The sequence below is a fragment of the Dipodomys spectabilis genome, unplaced genomic scaffold (assembly GCF_019054845.1).
Source record: "Dipodomys spectabilis isolate Male_0828 unplaced genomic scaffold, ASM1905484v1 ptg000067l, whole genome shotgun sequence".
Taxonomy (NCBI): domain Eukaryota; kingdom Metazoa; phylum Chordata; class Mammalia; order Rodentia; family Heteromyidae; genus Dipodomys; species Dipodomys spectabilis.
Genome location: NW_024870744.1, coordinates 5752625 through 5766471, shown reverse-complemented (window position 1 = coordinate 5766471; position 13847 = coordinate 5752625). Strand labels below are relative to the sequence as shown.

Sequence of the window (13847 nt, the reverse complement as noted above, 5' to 3'; positions counted from 1 at the left end):
GGGCAGGAAAGTCTGTGAGACACTCATCTCCAAATAACCACCAAAAAACTGAAGTGGTGCTGTGGCTCTATTGGTAGAGTGCTAGCCTTGAGTTGAAGAGTTGAGGGGCAGTGCCCAAGCCCAGAGTTCAAGCCCCAGGACTAACCAAAAGGAAAAAAGGCCAAGGCTGGCAAAACAGATCTTTAAAAACATGAACTACTTATGCTATATTCAAGGAGATTTGGTTTGAGTGCAAAGACACAAAAAGATGGAAAAAAAGAAGCTAGTCAAGAAAAACTATGCTTGGATAATGACTACATTATCAGGCAGATATATTTTATATCAGAAAGGTAGCAAGAGACATGGAAGTCAGTGTATTTTGGTAAAAAGCTCTAGTTCATTATAAAAATACATCAACTGTAAATGTATCATGTCCAGATATATAAACACCCTCAAAATATATGAAGTGCCAGGTGCTGGTGGCTCATGCCTGTAATCCTAGCTACTCAGGAGGCTGAGATCTGAGGATTACAGTTTAAAGCCAGCCTGGGCAGGAAAGTCTATGAGACTCTTTATCACCAATTAACCACAAAAAGTTGGAAGTGGAGCTGTGGCTCAAGTGGTAGAGCTCTAGCCTTGAGCACAAAAATAGCTCAGGGAAAAAAAAAAATAGCTCAGGGACAACGGCCAGGCCCTGAGTTCAAGCCCCAGTACTGGCAAAAACTTGAAAAAGAGGGGCTGGGAAGGTGGCTCAGTGGTAGAGCGCTTGCCTTGCATGCATGAGGCCCTGGGTTCGATTCCTCAGCACCACATAAGCAAAAAGAAAAAAGCCAGAAGTGGCGCTGTGGCTCAAGTGGTAGAGTGCTAGCCTTGAGCTGAAGAGCTGAGGGACAGTGCCCAGGCCCAGAGTTCAGGCCCTACAACCAGACACCCCCCCCCCCCAAAAAAAAAAAAAAAAAGTTTCACAAACTTTTGGGCTGGGAAGATGGCTCAGTGGTTGAGCGCTTGCCTTGCATGCCTGAGGCCCTGGGTTCGGTTCCTCAGCACCACATAAGCAAAAAGAAAAAAGCCGGAAGTGGCACTGTGGCTCAAGTGGTAGAGTGCTAGCCTTGAGCTGAAGAGCTGAGGGACAGCGCCCAAGCCCAGAGTTCAGGCCCCACTACCGGACCCAAAAAAAAAAAAAAAAAAACTTGAAAAAAGAAAAGCATGATGGAGAGAAGAAACACAAGAGTTGGAGACTTTCCCAATAGTGGCTAGAAGAACCAGGCAGAAGACCAGATGACTTGAACACACTGCAAACCAGTTAGACCAGGCAGGCGTGTTCAGAACACACAGGTCAGCCACGGCTCAGTGCATGTGCCTCTCACATGCTCACAGAACATTCTCCATGGCTGCCCACATGGGAAGCCACAAATGAGCCCAATGTATTCTAAAAGACTGACATAGTGCAGAATATTCTTCCAACAACCGTGGAATGAAACCAGACATCCACAGCAGAAGCTAGAATACTTTAAATACTCTTTTTTTTAAATACTCTTTTTCTCCAATTAATCACCAAAAAGCCAAAAGTGGAGTGTGACTCAAGTGGCAGAGTGCCTGCCATGAGATTTTGAAAAAGCCAAGGGACAACAGACAGGCCCAGAGTTCAAGCCCCAGGACTGGCATACACACACAGAAAAAAGAAAAAAAAAAAACAAGAAGTTTTCCTGACTGAAGGCTGCCTTTCCACGGTTCTGGAGGATGAGAAATACTGGATTCCAGGTGTGTTGGACTACAGATTAGAAATGTATAGATTTCAAATTCATACTGTGGAATTTAGCACTGAGAAAGAGAGACAGCAAACAGGTCAAACCTGTTGGAGAAGCCGGGCGTCGGTGGCTCACGCCGGGCGCCGGTGGCTCACGCCTGTCATCCTAGCTACTCAGGAGGCTGAGATCTGAGGATCACAGTTCAAAGCAGCCTGGGCAGGAAAGTCCAGAGACTCTTATCTCCAATAAACCACTAGAAAATCGGAAGTGGTGCTGTGGCTCAAGCGGTAGAGCGCTCGCCTTGAGCTGAAGAGCACAGGAACAGCGCCCAGGCCCAGAGTTCAAGCCCCATGACCGACCAAAAAAAAAAAAATCCTGTGGGAGAAGAGAATTGCCTGTGGACAAAAAGAACCTGGCCTTCCTCATCTTCTCTGTGGACCTCGGCCAAGGCTTTCCCTAAGATGAAATCCTTGCCTGAAACCCCAAAACTCCTTCCCGCCCCCCCCCCCCCCGTTTTGTGCTAAGGAAGACGTGTTGCATGCATAATGCAGTGGCCCTCCCACTTTTTTTTTTGTGGGGGGGAGGGAGGGCCCGGACGTGGGGCCTGAACTCTGGGCCTGGGCGCTGTCCCTCAGCTCTTCAGCTCAAGGCTAGCACTCTACCACTTGAGCCACAGCAGCACTTCCGGCTTTTTTCTTTTTGCTTATGTGGTACTGAGGAATTGAACCCAGGGCCTCATGCATTGCAAGGCAAGCGCTCTACCGCTGAGCCACCTTCCCAGCCCCGGCCCTCCCACTTCTGAGCCAAGTTCCAGCCTTTCACCACGGACATCATGACCTCACCCCGCTGGGCCCCAAGGATGCTGGGTAAGTGCTCGTCACACACTCACCTTCTCTGAATCTGTCGGCTCCTCAGAGCCTGGGGACTGACCAAGATGATGGGCTGGCGGAGGGGCTGGGGGGGGCGGGTAAGGGGGAGTGTTTGTGACTGTAAGGACTGGGGGCCCCTCCTTCCTCCAGCCTGGATCTCAGGAGCAAAGACGCTGGATGGAGATGGAGAGAACTGAGGTTTTATTCCGGAGGCGGGGCTGGGTCCCACCCTCATGGCCTCTTGGGGCCAAGACTCTTGAGACACTAAAAGCCAATGACAACAGGCATTGGAGCTCCTTCAGGGTTGTCTGCTGGGGGCTCGGGGGCAGTCTGGGAGTCATCCACGGGGGGCACCGGGGCGGCCTGGGAGTCATCCACGGGGGGCACCGGGGCGGCCTGGGAGTTGTCCTCCGGGGGCATGGTGGGCAGCTCCTGGTAAGTCGTATTCCAGTACTGCACGTACTTGGTCCTCAGGTGCTCCTTCATGGACTGGCTGTTCATCTTCTTGGTGATCTCCAAGTAGTTACCGTTCTCCATGGTGTAGGGGTACCAGTGTGTGGGCACAGGCGAGTGGCCCATGTTGGGGTCCCTGAAGAGGAGGAAGAAGCTAGGTAGGATCTGAGGACTGCTGGGCAGTCGGGGGCCTGGGCTCCTAGCCAGCTCAGGCTCGGGCCTGAATGCCCGGCTTGCCCCAATCCCTTGAGCTGCCCCAACCCTGCTGAGCAGAGCATGGGTGTGTGGCTCCGGTCAGCAGCTCTTAAAGCCTCATGTACAAATGGGCATGGTAGCTCGGGTTGGTTAAGTGACTTGCCAAAAATTCTCTCAGCAAGTTAGGACACAGGGCTGAACTCCAGGCCGACAGGGCCGTGGTTGGAGGTGGTCCCCCAGTCTGCTGTCCTCTGCCCTGAGTTCGACCCCACACCTTACCCACTTTTGGCAAAGTTGGTCCAGTAAGCAATCATGGCCTTGGAGATGGTCCTGTCTTGGGTGCGGTAGCCCAGGGGCGTGGCGAAGGGCTTGCCAAACACATACTGCAGGTCGTCTGCGTGGTCCGCCCCCATCCATTTGGGGTAGATGGGCATCCGAGAGGGGGCGGAGAACAGGTAGGAGTAGGTCCGGCCACTCCTGAAGGGGAAGAGCCTAGGTTGGCAGGATGTGTGCATGGGGCTCCCCAGCCCAAGGATGAGCCCTGAACGGGGCGGGGCCCAGTGGGCTTAGAGAATTCCCCCAAGACTTACAAGGAAAATGGGGCTCTTTTTTTTTTTTTTTTTTTTTTTTGCCAGTCCTAGGGCTTGAATTCAGGGCCTGGGCTTTTTTTGTTCAAGGCTAACACTCTAGCACTTGAGCCATGGCACCACTTCTGGCTTTTTCTATGTACGTGGTACTGAGAAATGGAACCCGGGCCTTCATGCATGCTAGACAAGCACTCTACCACTAAGCCACCTTCCCAGACCAAAAATGGGGTTCTTATTCCCAGGGAAGGGACCGACAGCTGCAGACTGAACTCATGGCCTGTACCTATTTCATGGGGTTTGTATCCCACCTCTACAAAAACATACAGAGGTAGCTTCTTCCTAAATCAAAGATTTCCTTTTCCTCTCTGTGGGAATTTGTATTTTTCATTTGATGGAACAAGATTTATGCCCTTGTCAGTTTTCCTTGTCTTTTTTTTTTTTTAATGTACCAGTACGAGGATTTGAACCTTGCAACTCTTCCTTGGCTTTTTCACTCAGGCTGGAGCTCTGCCATTTGAGCCATTCCTCCACTTCCAGCATTTTGCTGGTTAATAAGCAATAAGAGTCACAATCGTTTCTGCCCGGGCTGGCTTGGAACCACAATCCTCAGCGTTCAGCCTCCTGAGTTAGCTAGGATTCCAGACGTGAGCCAGTTTCCCTTGCCTTGAAAATGGGAAGCTCAGAGCTCAACTGATTGCTCAGTTAACTAAGAGACCTCCCAGGGAGCCACTGGCTTCCCAGACCCTCACTTGGCATTCATTTTGTGCTGCGCCAGGGCTATCTCCGTGGGAACCAGGAAGAGGACGTCAGTCTCCAAGTCCACCACAGTCTTCTTCTTGGTCTCCTGGGATGGGTCCTGAGCCCAGGGCTCGGTGTAGATGTCGAAGGTGGCACTAGCACCTCTGAGCCCCTTGGCGATGGTGAGGCCGCTGACCATCCTGTAGAAATCCTCCCTGCAGGGTACCAAGCAAGCATGAGGCCCAGCTTCACAGCCAACGGGAGGGCGCTGCGCCCCACCCCAGCATGGGCCCTCCTCACTCCCCTTCTCTCTCCTCAGGCCTCCTGCCTCCAAGCCAAGGCTCCTGAGGCCAATCCCTGGCCAGTTGTCCACACATCCCAGTCCCAGGCCTCTGCTTACTCCGTGATGTCCTTGTTGGACTTGTCGATGGCTGGCATGTCAATAGTGACAAAGAGATGTCCATCCATGTTGTTGGTGCCCGCTAAGTAGTCGATGTCGGCAGCATTGGCGTACAGGTTGATGGGGTTATCAGGGATGAAGTCTCCATCGACCACAGGGACAAAGCCCAGGTAATGCACTATGGGGTCTGTGTATGAGACATCATAGTTACTTCTAGTGTCCACCTGGCCCTGTCCCATGGCCTCTTGGAGCTAGCCTTGACCTCGCTCTCTGATCTGGGCCAGGGTTCCCAGCCCCATCACCTGGCACCTTGTGGACTGGGTACCCAGTGTTGGGGTAGAGGCCCATCCAGGTGCATAGAGGACGGTGAACAGCACCCCTGGCCTGGACCCCCTAGGTGCCAGTGGCACTTTTCTCCATTTGTGACCATCAACAGTGTGCCCTGACAGTGCCACAGGGCCCAAGAGCCCAGCTGTGTGGGCTAGGTCTGCCCTCTTGCTTTAACATTGCTCCCTTGCTGTCTTCCCTCTTCTCCCATTGGGACTAACCCAGGAGCTAGAAACATCTGGAAGCAGCTGGAGGGGACTGATGGAGGAGGCCAGACCCTCTCCTGGGTCTGTTAGCCAAAAATTATGCAAGGTGTGTGTGTGCCTTCTAGAGCTCCTGACTGCCCCTAGAAGACCAGACCACTGGCGAGGGGCAGGTGAAGGGTCTGGCTGTCTTTAGGCTCAGCACTGGCTATTTTCCTGCAATTGAGCTCCAAACAAAATAGTTGGTGTAAGACGGGCACTGGTGGCTCACACCTGTAATCTTAGCTACTCAGGAGGCTGAGATTTGAGGATCACAGTTCAAAGCCAGCGGGGGAGGAAAGTCCGTGAAATTCTTTTTTTGGGGGGGAGGGGGAGGAATGGGGGGGGTCCGGTTGTGGGCCTGAACTCTGGGCCTGGGTGCTTTCTCTCAGCTCTTCAGCTCAAGGCTAGCACTCTACCACTTGAGCCACAGCGCCATTTTGGCTTTTTTTTTTTCCTGCTTATGTGGTGCTGAGGAATTGAACCCAGGGCCTCATGCATCCAAGGCAAGCGCTCTACCACTGAGCCACCTTCCCAGCCCTCTGTGAAACTCTTATCTCCAGTAAACCACCAGAAACCAGAAGAGGCAGTGTGGCTCAAGTAGTAGAGTGATAGCCTTGAGTGAAAAAGCTAAGGCCCTGAGTTCAACCCCCAGGACTGACACTGTATACACACACACACACACACACAACACAACACACACACACACGCACACACATACACACACACACACACGCATGCACGCACACACACTGCATGAACTAGCAGGAAGGATTTGCTGATGGAGTCCACAGCTAAGATTGCCAAACACTACAGTATACAGCCGGCAAATGTTGGCCAAATGGATGAGGGAGGGAAGACTGAGTGGCCATCTGGCACTAAGGCCCTCGGGTCCACAAATCCCCGTGAAACTGTATTCACTTCACTGCAGGTGCGTGCACTGCCGGGCGTGTGGGACACACGTTCACCAGCTTCTCACTAGAGAATAGGAAGAAAGAAGGGCGCCTTTCTCCTTCCAGCTGAGACCTGCCAGCCCACGGTGGCAGCCGGCCAAGCACATTGGCGAGTTAGGGACAAGGCCAGATCTCAGGCCTGGCACCTTCCTCTCTTCTCTGGGCCCTGCCTGGCAATGGAGTCGTCCCCCCTTCCCCCGCTAGCCCTGAATACACACTCACACTCCAGGCCAGCTAGCGGCAACTTGTAGGCCATCGTCAGGGCGCGAGGGTCGGTGACCTTCAGACACCTGGCCAGCCTGTCGGTGTCCTCTGTGGGGCATCCCACCTTCTTTGCAATCTGGGGGTGGGGGGGGGAGGGTGCAAGTAGACAGCCGGTGAGGCTGGTAATCAGGCAAGGCCAGAAGCCAGGACAGAGATGGGAAACAAGAAGGTCCCCACCCGACCGCGAGCCGGGCCTCCACTCACCTTTTCTTTTTTCTTTTTGCCAGTCCTGGGGCTTGAACTCAGGGCCTGGGCACTGTCCCTGAGCTTCTTTTGCTCAGGGCTAGCGCTCTACCATGTGAGCCATAGTGCCACTTCTGGCTTTTTTCTGTGTATGTGGTGCTGAGGAATGGAACCCAGGGCTTCATGCATGCTAGGCGAGTGCTCTACTGCTAAGCCAGCCCTCCACTCACCTTTTCTGCCCAGAAGAGCGGGTTGTGTTGGATGGCCCAGGGGCTCAGCGCCACGCCACTCTGGCTGATGGCTCTCCGGATGAGGCCCTTGTTGTAGGGGGAGAGGGTCTGCAGCACCCACAAGTCCTGTCACCAAGCTGCACCCCAACCTGTCCCTTCCAGTCCCCACTCTCCTCCCCCTAGTCTCTCCAGCCTCATCGCTGTCTCCTGCCCAAACCTCGGGAGTAGCCCTCCCCCTCAGGGAGCCCGAGACCTGCAGAGAGACGCTGGCGCCTCCGGCGGATTCCCCAAAGATGGTGATGTTATCGGGGTCCCCTCCAAAGGCTGCGATGTTCCGCTTCACCCAGGCAATAGCCATGTGCTGGTCGCGAAGGCCATAGTTACCTGTGGGCAAGAGATGGCAGTGAGCCTTCATCTGGGTCCCCGGGCCGGGGCTGGAGGATGGGTGAGGTGAGCGGCCCAGAGTGGGCACACAAGGTGCCATTGGTGTGAATGAGAGAAAAGTGCCCTGGGCCACACTGAGACTCCGCGAGAGTTCACGATGGCCCTGGGCCACACTGAGACTCCGCGAGAGTTCACGATGGCCAGTGGTGGGTCTCTGGGAGGCTGGGGATGGTGCCGTGCTGGAGGGGAACAGACAGAGAAGGGGAGCAGGATGACCAGGCCTCTCGCTCATCTCTCCTCCTCCCTGCCGCCATCTGTTGGTCCTGCATCGCCATATCCACTCATCTCTGCCTCTGTGCAGCATTCTGTCTCACTGGGCTGGCTTCCCTGCCCTGGGCCTCTCTCTGCATCTTTCTGTCTGTCCCATAGCCCCTTTGATTTCCTTCACAGCTTTCAAGATGCTCCTGTATCGCACAGTTCAGTTCCTGCCTGTGGAGCGGTCAGAAGCTAGACGTGTCCTCTGCTGGTCTCGGAGCTCACAGTGTCCTGCACACTGGCTGTCCCTTTCCCCTTCCCAGCCAGAGGTGTCCAGCGAACCTGGCAGGCTGGCATCCCCAGTGCTGAGGAAGCCCAGGGGGCCCACGCGGTAGTTGAAGGTGACCACAACGACGTTGCCACGAGTGGCGATTTCCTCCCCGTCGTACAAGTAGTTACTGAGGAAGTTAGCTCCATGGCCGGACCCCATGAGGAAGGCACCCCCGTAAATCCAGATCATCACAGGCAGATTTCGGGAGACTGTGAGGGAAAGCAAGTGGGTGACCTTAGGCGCCTACCTGCCCTCTGTCCAGCCCCAGCACTGGGCGCGGCCGTGGGAGCTCCCCCTCCCCTCCCCAGGGCACACAACCCAGAGCAAGGCCCCGGGCTCTGATCAGGGGCTTCCAGGAGCGGGGAGCCAGACCTTGCTTCTTGCCCTGGGGGACCCAGATGTTGAGGTAAAGGCAGTCTTCGTCCCCGTAGGTGTTGTCCTGGGTGATGGTGGCCTGCAGGCACCGCTTCCTGAAGTCCTTGGCCTTCAGGGTTCCTGTGGCCGCAGGAAGGGCTGGTGTGAGGAGGGCAGCCCCCCGCCACCCCCAGCTGGCTCTGCACCCAGCACCCTACCTTGCCAGCCAGGGTGGCGCCGGGGGTTCTCCAGGGTCTCGGCGGTGGCATAGGGGATGCCCTTGAAGATGTCCACAGAGTCCCCACCCAAGAGGCTGAGCTTCTTGTTGACGCCTTCCACAAAACCGCCTTCCGTGTACACGGTACCCAGCTGGGACGAGAGTGGTAGCAGGGTTGGGTGGGGCCAGCCTTGGCCGGCTCGATCCAGAGTGGCCAGCCAGCACAGCGGGCCCCAGGGGTCCCACAGGCCCCACAGAAACAGCTTCATAGGCCCGTGACACTTGTCCTGTGTTTGGGGGCTGGCTTGCTGCCCCTGTCCCCCCCCCCCCAGGTGTCACATTCCTGCATCAACAGGAAGCCAGTTCAGCCTCTTTTCACTCAGCAGGATGAAAACTAGGTTCCAGCTATGGACCCTGAGATGAGACCTGGAGCCTCAGTTTCCCCATCTGTAAGATGGACCATGACTGTTTCTTACAGCCTGGTGGCTATCGGCTGGAGGGCCTGTCCAGCTGTGGGCAGTGGTAGTAATACTTGGCTTTCATACCCAGCCCTGAACCTCTCATGGGGGCCCTTTACCTAACCTGACAGGCTCACACCTATAATTCTAACTGCTATAACTGCTCAGGAGGCTGAGATCTGAGGATCTCAGTTCGAAGCCAGTCTGGGCAGGAAAATTAGTGAGACTCTTCTGTCTGATTAACCAGCATAGAGCACCAACCTTGAGCAAAAAGTCAAGTACAAGGCTGGCTGGGTGCTGGTGTCGCATGCATGTAATCTTAGCTACTAAAGAAGCTGAGATCTGAGGATCACGGTTCAAAACCAGCCTGGGCAGGAAAAATCCGTGAGACTCTTATCTCCAATAAACCCACTCAGAAAACCAGAAGTGGCGCTGTGGCTCAAGTGATAGAGTACTCGCTTTGAGCTGAAGACCTGAGGGACAGCGCCCAGGCTCAGAGTTCAAGCCCCACGACCGACCAACAATAACAACAAAAAAAGTACAAGGCTCTGTCAAGCCCCAGAACCGGTGCACGCATGCTCGCGCGCGCGCATGCACACACATATACACACACACACACACCCCTCCCTGGTGGGTCCCCCACTTCACCTGGCCCATCAGCTGTCCCTGATGGGACACTGAACTGTCCCATAGGGGCCAATTTAGCTGTCTTTAATGAGGAGCCTGCAGACAGGTGCTCATCCACCCACTGAGGCTCACAGGCTTTCCTGCTTCAAGTCACCCCACTGGGAAGCAGTGTCCAATCTCTTGACTCTGTTTAGGACAGGTAAGAGCGACACTGCCCAGATAGCAGTGGAACTGTGGCTTCCTGCCTGTCACCCGTGCCAGGCTCTAGGTGGGGGAAAGCATGTGGCTGGAGGCCTGCAGCCCTCTGAAGTCCAGGCTGATGGGGCCCTGGCCATGCTGGGAGAGTGGAGCAGGTGGGAACTGGAGAGGAAGCATCCAGAAGGAGCCCTGTTGGCTGCCCCAAGCATCCCTGAGCCAGGCACCTGAGCTTCCCTGCTCCAGCCCCCAGGCCCCTGAGAGAGGCAGAGGGCCAGGTCAGCACCAGAGGCACTGGGAGGTTGTCTCCAGCAGTGTCTGTGAGGCCGGGCACCAGTGGCTCACGCCTATAATCCTAACCACTCAGGAGGAGGAGATTTGAGGATCTCGGTTCAAAGCCAGACCGGGCAGGAAAGTCTGTGAGACTCTTCCTTTTTTTTAATTCCCCCCTGGGCTCAAAGGGCAGCTCTCGGGTGGGCGGGGGTGGGGGAGGGTCTCAGGATGGGGAAAGGGCAACACAGGGGTGTGGAAACAGGTACAAAACACCACCTTGCTGTGGCTGTTGGTGTGTTCAAGCTCTCACTCAGAAGTGCAAAGGGCAGACTACAGATGCAGCCTCCTGGACAACAGTCTAGGGAAGCCCTTTGTGGGGCACTCCAGGTGGGGTTCACTCTCTCAGGAGAAGCAGGGTATGGAGGCTGCTCAGAAGACAGACTCCTGGTTTGAATTAGACCAAGTTTGGGATTTCTATTTGGGAATAGGAAGTAGACACCCTGCAAACTAACACTGGTTTGCCCCAGACCTCTACTTGCCAGTCTAGAAGATGGGGACACATTGGCCTTGGTGGGACATTGTCAGTAAGGTGGCCAGAGTTGGCATGGAAACTTCAAGAGGCCCAGGCAGACTGAAATTTCACATCAATAGTGGACTTTTTTCCTCCCAGCTGTGGGGCTTGAACTCTGGGCCTGGGCGCTGTCCCTCAGCTCTTCAGCTCAAAGCTAGTGCTCTACCACTTGAGCCACAGTGCCACTTCCAGTGGTTCAGGAGATAAAAAGAGTCTCAAGGACTTTCCTGCTCAGGCTGGCTTTGAACCGCAATCCTCAGATCTCAGCCTCCTGAGTAGCTAGGATTACAGGCATGAGCCACCAGTGCTCCACTTAGACTTTTTTTTTTAAGTATACCTGTGTTCCAAATGGGCTTATACCAAAAATGGCTCCATTTACCTGACATTCAAACTCAGTTGTGCATGCTTTGTCTTTGGGTAGGGCCAGAGCCTGGGGAATGCTGGGGGTTGTGGGTTGTCTTGCTCTGGTTGACCTGCCTGTTGGTGCTCTCTCCTCTAGGCCCCATCCCCAGTTCCCAGGGGGATGGACTGGCCCTGCAGTAGCCTCCGGCAGGGTCCTTGCTTACCTTCGCGGCACTTGCCACTGCCAAGCAGCAGGTGAGGCCCAAGACGGCCAGCTCCAGGCGCCCCATGGTGAGTGTCTGCCTCTGGGTGGCCTTCTTCAGTCGGGCCTCAGCTATTTATCGGGCTGGAGTCAAGGTCTTGCTCCTGCGCATGCGCACACACAGGCACAGGTGCAGGATGGCCCCGCATTCCCAAGGCAGGTTGCCCTCCAGGCATCCTGGTTGGTGCCCACAATGTACCTGTGCAGGTACAGCCTACCTGGGAGCGGAGTCAGATGGCACAGATGGTGGAGAGGGCTGCCAGGGCTGGGGACCTGGCCGTGTGCCCTGCATTTTGGCTGGTATGCCTCATCTCGGTTCCCTGCATGCCCCCACCTCATCAGGAGTGCATCTGGGTCAGAGGTGACTGCGTGTCAGCCCTGGCACAGCCGAGCCTTGGTACTTGGGCAGCTCTCACCTGGGCACCTGAGCCTACAACCTGGGCTGGGGACAGGGACGGGCCACGCCCAGGTCTGGAAGGGGAGGACGTGGTCCTAGACGGTGGGCAAGGGGGCCACCCAGCCTGGAGGGAGACCCTGAGGAATGTGATCATAGACAGGACCCTGGAGCCCCCCAGGCAGCCAGCCAGGCCGGGGAGAGAATGGAGCCCAGAGGTGAGGTCAGCACAAGGTCATCCTTTCTAATGGCATGGTGACAGACCGCCATGAGCTCCGTCTCAAGGTTTGAGTTGGGTTGCAAGTGAGGTCAGCTCCCAGTGCTCAGGGTGTCCTGCCCCCTGCACAGTCCCCTTCAGAGACTGGGACAGCAGGTGACCAGGCATAGCCATAGCCCTCCCAGACCAACAGCCTCTCTTTGGTCTTGGAGTCTGTGTCTCCAGCTCTGATCACTTCTGGCCCCTGGAGCTGTTGCCAGAGCTCTGAAAGGTCCCAGGGACCACATCTCCGGTGCATCTATTCATATGGCATCCAGCTGGCCCAGTGCACAGGGATTCGGTCACAGTGGGTGGACAGAGGTTGCACAGGCAAGGGAGGGATGAGGAGGGACGAGCAGGCAATGCACAACTAACTGGGACTTTTCCCATCGATTTGAATTCTAAGAACCAGTGCTAAAGGAAGTCATTCTGAATGGTTTGTATGTCGGGGGGCGGGGGGGCCACAGGGTTTTTGTTCAAGAATATTCTGTGTAGTGAGGAAGTACAGGGGAGAGCAGCACCATGCAACCCAAGGAAGCAAGTGGCCAAATACAGAATGAGGACGCTACAGGGTTCACTTCGTGGTTCTAGAGGCCCAAGTGCATGGTGCCACGCACCCAGCTCCCAGGTGCCTACCTCATGGTGAAGGCAAGAGAGACTCGCCTTGAACAAGAGATTTGTCTGATTCTGGCATTTTTTTGAGATAATCAGGGGACATGTGAATACTAAGAATTCCCTGGGTACTTTGTGGATTGGGTCAGTCAGCTTTATGTGCTAATTTGCCTGAAACATTCTATGTGGTCAGACTTATTCTGGATGTTTCTGTGCAGGTGATTTTTGGATGATGTTGATATTGAAACTAGTAGACATAGATATAGCAGCTTATCCTCCATGCGGGTGGGCCTTACCTGACCAGTTGCCGGACGGCACAGAACTGATGCCCTGAGCAGGAAGGATGTGTCAGAACACTGCCGCTGGGTGGAAGCTCTCTCATGGGTCTCCAGCCTGCTCCACTAGCCAACTTCAGACTGGCACCTCCACCCTGGGGGCTATTTGAAAAAGCTCTAGGTCTGCACACATACACACCTCATAGTATGCTTCCTTGGAGACTAGTGCTAGAGTCACAAGAGCGTTATGTAGTTCACATCAAGAAAAAGTTCTTATCCTAGCTACTCAAGAGGCTGAGATCTGAGGACTGGGGTTCAAAGCCAACCTAGGTAAAAATTCCTGGGATATTCTTTATCTCCAATTAACCGCTAAAAAAGCCAGAAGTGGAGCTATGGCTCAAAGTGGTAGAGTGCTAACTAACCTTGAGCAAGAATTGCTCAGGGACAGCGCCCAGGCCCTGAGTTCAAGGCCCACAACTGGGGGGAAAGAAAGAAAGAAAGAAAGAAAGAAAGAAAGAAAGAAAGAAAGAAAGAAAGAAAGAAAGAAAGAAAGAAAGAAAGAAAGAAAGAAAGAAAGAAAGAAAGAAAGAAAGAAAGAAGAAAGGAAGGAAGGAAGGAAGGAGGAAAGAAGGAAAGAAAGAGTTCTTGTTTCAGATAAGGAAGTATGGATTTCCTTAAAACAATTCCAGCAAAATAAGCACAAATGGAGAATGAAACAAAATCCTGGGGTTAGGGATGAGGAACAAACTTTGCATTTGACAAAACTCAAACTACTTCAGTCAGGTGATGGGTAAACGGGACCCATGGAATATCCAGCACTTGTGTGTGTGTGCGTGCGTGCGTGTGTGTGTGGTGGGGGCAGGAGGGAAATTC

At 54.4% G+C, this 13847-nt stretch overlaps 1 protein-coding gene across 1 annotated transcript; it reads right to left on the bottom strand.

Annotated features, from left to right (window-relative positions):
* Window positions 1-2780: 2780 nt before the first annotated feature.
* Window positions 2781-11488, bottom strand: Cel (carboxyl ester lipase). Its single transcript, XM_042681100.1, has 11 exons — window positions 11400-11488; window positions 8711-8861; window positions 8511-8633; window positions 8150-8347; window positions 7422-7552; window positions 7169-7276; window positions 6714-6831; window positions 4970-5156; window positions 4581-4784; window positions 3524-3721; window positions 2781-3185 (listed from the first exon to the last, which is right to left on the bottom strand). Exons 1-11 carry the CDS (start codon window positions 11463-11465, stop codon window positions 2861-2863), a joined length of 1809 nt encoding a protein of 602 aa, XP_042537034.1. The 5' UTR covers window positions 11466-11488; the 3' UTR covers window positions 2781-2860.
* Window positions 11489-13847: the final 2359 nt, after the last annotated feature.